This window comes from Epinephelus moara, chromosome 20 (assembly GCF_006386435.1).
Source record: "Epinephelus moara isolate mb chromosome 20, YSFRI_EMoa_1.0, whole genome shotgun sequence".
Lineage (NCBI taxonomy): Eukaryota > Metazoa > Chordata > Actinopteri > Perciformes > Serranidae > Epinephelus > Epinephelus moara.
The window spans coordinates 22,767,956-22,776,150 of NC_065525.1; the positions used below are offsets into that span (position 1 = coordinate 22,767,956).

Sequence of the window (8,195 nt, forward strand, 5' to 3'; positions counted from 1 at the left end):
GGCTCTTCCTAGGTTTCTACCGTTTTTTTCCCCGTTAAAGGGGTTTTTTGGGGAGTTTTTCCTTATCCGCTGTGAGAGTCCAAAGGACAGAGGGATGTCGTATGCTGTAAAGCCCTGTGAGGCAAATTGTGATTTGTGATATTAGGCTTTATAAATAAAATTGATTGATTGATTGATTGATTTATTGATATTATTTTCTTGGTTAGTAGCAAAGAACAGCAAGATGATTGACAGTAACAATGTAAGAGCAAGAAAGTACAGCTGATGTATCTGTATTATGGAAAGTGAGTATTAAAACCTTTCAAGTATTCACAATCAAAATGTATGAATTAATTGATATGTTTGACAACTCTAGTTAAATACAAGCAAGTGTGTCTCTGTAACTTCCTGTCGGTGATGTAGAATTGTAATGTATCATACAGAGAGGCAATTCTAACATTTAGTCAACCTTAATAATAATAGGGTGAACAGATGCTGCTGGTCTGGTATGGTGACCAAACTTTGAATTCAAATAGAATAAATGAAAAAGAATTATAGGTATATTGTGTTAAATGTGATTCACGCAGGCTCAGATTCAAAGATTCAAAGTAATGTCCTACATAAATAAAACAAAATAAGTATTTATTTGTGGTTATCTGCATTAAATCCCACCAAAACTATTAACACAGAATTCAAATTCAAATCAACTATTAACAAAACTGTTAAAGTTTTGTTAATAGTTGTAAACACAGCAAGCTCATTTGCCATCAGTCTCTTAAATGATGCCTGAATTTGATGTGGCCATATATTCAGTTATATGGCCACGCAATGACTGATTGGGTGGCTCTTAATGAGGTGAATAATGCAAACATCCTGACTGAAGATTGTATGGAGGGACCCATCTAAATGCAAGCCAATATATAAAAGTCCAGTCTCTCTGGTTTGTGAATAAATAACAGGACTGTTATTTGTGCAGAACAGTTTTATTATAACAGAGCAATGAATAAACTATAAGACTAGATGAAGTCGTGAGGGCCACAGACAAGGACCAACTTTTGTCATTTTGCATAAAGGCACCAGGACCAGGCGACGCCACTGTAACTCCTCCACAACTTCATAGAGGAGCTGTCACGGAGCTCCGTGGGTACAGACATCCACCGGCGACAAACTGCTGATTACGGTCACCAACATTAATCACAGCCCGGAGGCGAGCAGCCAGAGGAGAGCTGAAATATTGTCTCCCTTCAAGATGACCACTGGTGCATGAATGAAACGACCTGCCCAGCCTACTCTCACACCCCCCAGCGCCAACACACCGTGAGTGGCTCATTAAATGTAATACTTGTCTCCAAACGACGAGCACTTGAACCAAAGCGAGTCTGCAAACCAGAACAGGGGATTATAGAAGCTGTACTTACATGAGCTGTGTCGGAAACTGCGATGCCAAAGACCCGTCCTGCCATAACAGGACCAGAAACACCCAGACTCGTACCCTGCAGGTATCCATTGTAAAAAATAAAAAAAGCGGTGGGGGAAATTCCCCGACGCGCGTCAACACCAAATGTGCTCCGGCTCCCCGTCACCGCCGATGAATGGTTAACGGTGTTGAGAGGCAGCGTGAGTGGCAGACTGTCGCTCCCTCACAGATTAACGAACCCTGACACCTCTAATCTGATCACCCGGCCATCCGGCGCTCTAACAGGTACAGAAACTGGAGCTCTCTCTGTCTCTCTCCGTCTCTCCCTCCCTTTCTCTCTTTCTCCCACACACACACACACTCACACACACACACACGCTTGTCCCCCCACTCCCTTTCAATCTAGCGAAAAAATCACACGGTGCTTTTTCTCTTCTCATATATATTTTTATAAGTGACACTTTGCTGTGACTTCACCTAATTCAATTTACACTGCACCCATTTTTTTTTTGTATATTAGAAAATCTAACAGTTTCAAAAAACAACCAAAACATTAATATCATCAATATTTCAAAACAAATTCGTTTTGATCTTGAAAGCATCTCCCTCCCCTCCCATGCTGTGCAGCAATCCTCATCTGGAGCAACAAATTGTTCTTGCTTTGCACACCCTTTTGCACAGAAACACCTGCTAAAAGGAGGGTCTGACCACAGGTACCACACACATGCAAGGGACGCACACTGAATACAGATGCAGCTTTGCCTCTTTAAAATGCCCTACAACCTTTCAGTCCCTACAACGTGAAGGGGATGGGCGGGGGGGGGATTTACAGGCTTTGATAACACAATCTTAGCCAGTTTCGCCATCAGTCACTCTGGTTACATGAGTGGCAGCGAGCACAGAAACTGTCCCACATGGGAATCAGTTGCTAGTGTGACAGATGTATTGATTTCACACATATAGTGTAAAATCTTATGTACAGTAGGAGCACAGTAAATCTCAGTGCCATCAATCATACCTGGTTTATAAGATTGGATTCGAGGCTGTGTGCTGTGCTGCACATCCTGACACGTGTGTGTGTGTGTGTGTATAAATTACAGAATATATAAAATATATAAAAGCTCCAGCACAGCCGCGGTATATAAAATCACACTGTCTGTCATGCTTTTAAATAAAGAGGGCATCAAGACTTTGATTAAATTATTCAATAAAAAGCAAGAACATAAACCTAGTGTAATATTCTGAAGTCTGAAGTGTGTGTGTGTGTGTGTGTGTGTGTGTGAGTGAGTGAGTGAGAGAGAGATTCAGGCCTGGAGGGAGGGCAGGGCAGCACAAGCAGGATGCTTGGGGATTTGGTTATCAATCGTTGCTTGGCAACCACACACCATCTCTGGTGTCCTCTCACCCTCCCCTCCTCCCTTCCCCCCCTTTCTCTCTCTTTGTCTCTCCATCCCAACCCTCCCATCNCGTCTCTCTCTCTCTCTCTCTCTCTATACCGTTCTCACACTCATTTCCCCCAGCAGAGGAACAGATGCACCTGCTGATGGGATGGAGTAAAGTCAGTGAATGGGGAGCAGTGGAGAGGTAAGGTGGAGTGGACGAACATAATAGGAAAGAGCACCGTGGAGAGGATGGAGGCCTCCTCTGCAGACATCCCCATTCAATACTTTATTTTTTTTTTATCAACAAAGAACATCTCACGCTACATCCTGAATAGGAAGAGGTGTCAGACTGGCGCTGCTGCACCTCTCCTCATGTCTAGTCTAAGAAATACATATTAGAAGAAAGACCTGAATAAAAACTAATGGCATCATTACAGACAGTGTATCCAAGTCTAAAGCCTCCACTCGACAACACCAGTATATTCCTGTATGGAGTCTGTACAGCTACATAACTCAAATCACCAACTATTTTAATTTCACCTGTATAAACCAATGCAACAGTTTTGCATTACATGTAAGGCTAATAAACTGGTTTGCCTCATGGTCCTGTATTTCCTTTACTCCACACAAAGTGTAAATTCCTAAATTATATAAACATTACTGTTTGTTAATATAGAGTCCACACTGAATAAGCGCGTGATACCATTTTTAATAACTGCCTAATAGGCTAATCCTGACTTCAGAAGAATGAACCACCTGTAGACGTAGACTTCTCTTGTAATGATGCAAGCATGACTTGTGAGAGCACCACTGATAAGGGATCAGTTACACTGCACAGTGAGGGTTGAATTTACTTGGTAGAGGATACTGCTCTCTGGTGGTCATTTATCAAAATCACAAGAGTCAGTTGTAGAGATATATTCTAAACTAGGTGCTCTATGACAGTAAATTGGAACAAAATAGCTTTACCTTGTTCTGTCCCTTTTCTCTCTCTCTGTATATATGTGTATATACACTCACTGGCCACTTTATTAGGCACACCTTGCTAGTACCAGGTTGGACCCCTTTTGCCTTCAGAACTGCCTTAATTCTTGGTGGCATAGATTCAACAAGGTGCTGGAAACACTCTTCAGAGATTTTGGTCCATATTGACATGATAGCATCACGCAGTCGCTGCAGATTTGTCGGCTGCACATCCATGATGCGAATCTCCCGTTCCACCACACCCCAAAGATGCTCTATTGGATTGAGATCTGGTGACTGTGGAGGCCATTGGAGTACAGTGAACTCATTGTCATGTTCAAGAAACCAGTTTGAGATGATTTGAGCTTTGTGACATGGTGCGTTATCCTGCTGGAAGTAGCCATCAGAAGATGGGTACACTGTGGTCATAAAGGGATGGACACGGTCAGCAACAATACTCAGGTAGGCTGTGGTGTTTAAACCATGCTCAGTTGGTACTAAGGGGCCCAAAGTGTGCCGAGAAAATATCCCCCACACCATTACACCACCACCACCAGCCTGAACCGTTGATACAAGGCAGGATGGATCCATGCTTTCATGTTGTTTACACCAAATTCTGACCCTACCACTCTGGCCATTCTCCTCTGACCTCTGGCATCAACAAGGCATTTTCACCCAGAGAACTGCTGCTCACGGGATACTTTCTCTTTTTCGGACCATCCTCTGTAAACCCTAGAGATGGTTGTGCATGAAAATCCCAGTAGATCAGCAGTTTCTGCAGTTTCTGACAGACCAACCCATCTGGCACCAACAACCATGCCACGTTCAAGGTCACTTAAATCATCGGTTTATACTTCAGCAGGTCGTCTTGACCATGTCTATGTGCCTAAATGCATTGAGTCGCTGCCATGTGGTCAGACAGACTCAGCTAAATTAATATAAATAAATAAGTTAATACAATTTAGTCTAAAATAACAGGATCTATAGCCTCCTGTATAAATCAAAGCTAAAAACAATGCAATTTTTAGAAATGAAAATTATTACTAGACACCTGCTTGTTTATTCCTCTGTATCTATTTAACCAGGATAGTGTTTATGATACATGTAATAATTAATTGCATTTAATATATGATATGATCCAATATTTGATAGCAGAAAGCAGGATGTCAAGATTATTTGGTGTGATCTTGTAACAGATAATATATTAAGAGGTAGCATGTCTGCATTAAATAAAATTCAGCCCAGTATTAAGCTGTCACAGGCCAACACTACATGAGCAGGAGAAGAGACATCCTCACCAACAGACACACTGGACAGCCTATTTGACGAATATAAGGAATCCAATTCAGGGCGGTTTCATTAATGCAGAATCAATTTTCTGTGAGTCGGTCCTGTAAGATGAATGAGAGATAGTATCGAAGGCGGCAGTCATGTTGAACAATACTACAAGAGACGACTAAAGTCAACACTTACCTTAGAATACCAGTTATTATCCTCAGATTACTTGTGGACAGTTGGAAAAAGTCAGACTGATGGGACAGCTTTATAAATTACCCTTGATTATAGCAGTTAGTTGTTTTGCAATAACAGTTTTAATCAATTCAGAAGCTAAGGTTAAGTAAGTATGCAAGAAATTGGTGGCTTACCCCTGTAGCATAACATATGTTTCTGAAATGTATTCAGAAACAAATTTTGACTTACTGTTTAACTGTAATTATTACCAGCAGGCCGCCAAATTGTTTCCAGATGAGGAACCAAACTCGCATTATGTAATCCACCAACCCCCTGGTGCGGCGCATTGCATTCTGGTAGTTGTAGGTTTTCTACCTCTTGAGCAATACCAAATCCATTTCCTGTATTTTCACTGGTTAGTTAACACCAGTTACTGTATAGGCAGCCCAGTTTTGCGAAACGACCATCTTTCCAGCGGTGAAATACTTCTCTAATGAAAATACAATTTTGCATTGACCTGTGCAGGGACAGAGGCTTTGGATTTGGTTTCAGTGCTGACGAAAGTTAACATTAAAAGTTCAGTGTGTAGGATTTAGGGGGCTATATTGGCAGAAATTGAACATAATATAATAAATACGTTTTCTTTAGTGTATATCCACCTGAAAATAATACTTGTTTCAGTGTTTTCTTTATGCTAGAATGTGTAGTTTATATCTACTTAAGGAGCTGGTCCTCATTCATGGAGATCGCCATGTTGTACCGCCATGTTTCTACAATAGCCCAGAATGGACAAACCTAACACTCACTCGAGACAGGGCCATTGACATTTTTACGTTTTTTTACATTAGCCCCCATAGTTAGATGACCATCTGCAATCAGCAGCATCGGAGTTACACTAGTTTGTGACGTAAAACTGCTTTATTCCGAGCCTTTAGTGGATTAAATCTGCTTGCTTTGGAGAAGAAGAGGCATCTGCAGATAATTCGGCTCCAAATAAAAACCCTCTCAACATCTGGATCTTAAGTTATTGGGTGAGGATACGTCAGCAGTTGGTTAACAAGCCGCCCACACCAACATGCCAAACAGCATGAGAGAAACACTGATTTGCAACATGAAACTGATTTATTCAGTGTTTTTACCAGTTTCATTCACTGGTTATATTTGTTTTGGAGAGGAAGAGATCTCTGCAGATAATGCAGCTCATGGTAACTCCTGAATGTCTGTGTCAGATAAAGTGAGCACACATTTGGTTATCAGAGAAAAAGGGTGAGCACAAAACAGCCTGTGGTGGGTGAGCAGTCCGTCTCTGAGATGCCAAACAGCATCAGAGAACTGGTTTTAATCACCTGGTGTGTTTGTTTTGGAGAGGAAGAGATGTCTGTGGATAATTGGGCTTGTGGTAAACACCTCCTGAACAATGAACACACATGGAATTCTAGGTGGGAGAAGTTTTAATTGGTTGCAATCTGCAATTCACCACTAGATGCCACCAAATCCCCCTAAATCTTATACACATTGCCTTTACGTTCTTTATTGATTACATGGCCTTAGCATCCTTAGAAACACTGATGTTAGAGTAAGTTTAAAAAGACTTACGCATATCCTTTGTTGGCCTTCAGCTCATACTTGTATCAAATATATCCATTCTTCAGCTGTCACATCAAGATGACAAATAACTTTTACTTAATGATGTTGACTAAACCAATCCTTACTCCATCGGTCCTTGTGCTGTTGTATAACACAAAAGTTACTGCGTGAAAATATGTTTTGGTGGTATATCCCGATTAAAGAAGCCCTGAGATTCATATAAGTGTTATTTTGTGATCTGTGTTGCTCCAACACCATCAGCTTCTTTTAAAACCAGGAGGCTCTGCTACAGTCTAACATTTTAGCTTGAGTCAACTCTGCCCCAGAGTGGCCATGTCTTCACATTACAGCTAAATATAAAGCATCAAAGGCATGACCAAGCATGGATATGTTGTTGTATAAATTTTAGTTCCAGCTTCTGCTTTACAGTTCTAAATGAACTGATTTAAAGTCAATAAAAATAAAGGCAAACCCAGAATGTTCATTCTTTGTAATTAAACTTAAAGCTGATAGAGATGGTGATGTGAATGATAACCCCCCCCCCCCACACACACACACACAAAAAAAGATAATTAAATGAGAAAATGGGCCATTTAATAATTAAATAAATACAATCACTGAGACTAAATAAATCGTATTAAAATGTTTAATTTTAAGTGTCTTAGAGTGCTCCCCAAAATGGCAGTGAGGTCATGGGTGTGCCACTCTGTTGATGCATTTTCGTAGCTGCTGGCACTTAATTGTCAACATTTGCATACCTCATTTAAATGGCTATTTGCAAAACAAGAGGGCAGAGGATCCAAATGTAAATGCACTTGCCCTTGAGCAGACCTAATTAAATTAAACTACTCAACAAAAAAATGGAATAAAGTGCTGTGGAAGGGTTACTTTCTTAAATGCATATGGTGGATAATTGTAATTAAAAACGTCAATGGGCATTGCTTTGGCGCCATCAGGTGGTGACATTAAGAATGACACTGTGTTAGACTGTAGACTGCCTTGTTCAGTCTACTCCAATAATCATTATTAACACATGGTAAATTGACTGCACTTGTACGGCACTTTTCTAGTCTTCTGACCACTCAAAGCGCTTTAACACTGCATGTCACGTTCACCCACGCACACAGTCACACACTAGTGGCTGAGGATACTGTGCTGTACATGGGGCCACCTGCTACTCAGTAACCATTCACACACACTCACACACTGAAGGAGCAGCCATCAGCAGGTTGGGGTTCAGTATCTTGCCCAAGGATACCTGACATGGAGGAGCTGAGAATCGGACGACCTGCTCTACCAAAAAGAAGTTTGGTCTTTATGTGAGAATAAAAATGTTGCTTTACATTCTTCAAAATTCATTTTCACAATTCACAACAAAGCAAGCTCCACTCTGTGTGTGTAATATAGCTCTTCTT

General features: G+C 41.0%; 1 protein-coding gene across 1 annotated transcript in view; it reads right to left on the reverse strand.

Moving 5' to 3' along the window:
• The window catches only part of LOC126407560 (voltage-dependent calcium channel subunit alpha-2/delta-1), an 84,590-nt gene extending 82,780 nt beyond the window's left edge, over window positions 1-1,810 (reverse strand). The window contains exon 1 of the mRNA XM_050072558.1: window positions 1,398-1,810. Coding sequence (XP_049928515.1) covers window positions 1,398-1,486 — 89 coding nt within the window. The 5' untranslated portion in view covers window positions 1,487-1,810. The remainder of the gene's footprint in view (window positions 1-1,397) is intronic.
• Window positions 1,811-8,195: the final 6,385 nt, after the last annotated feature.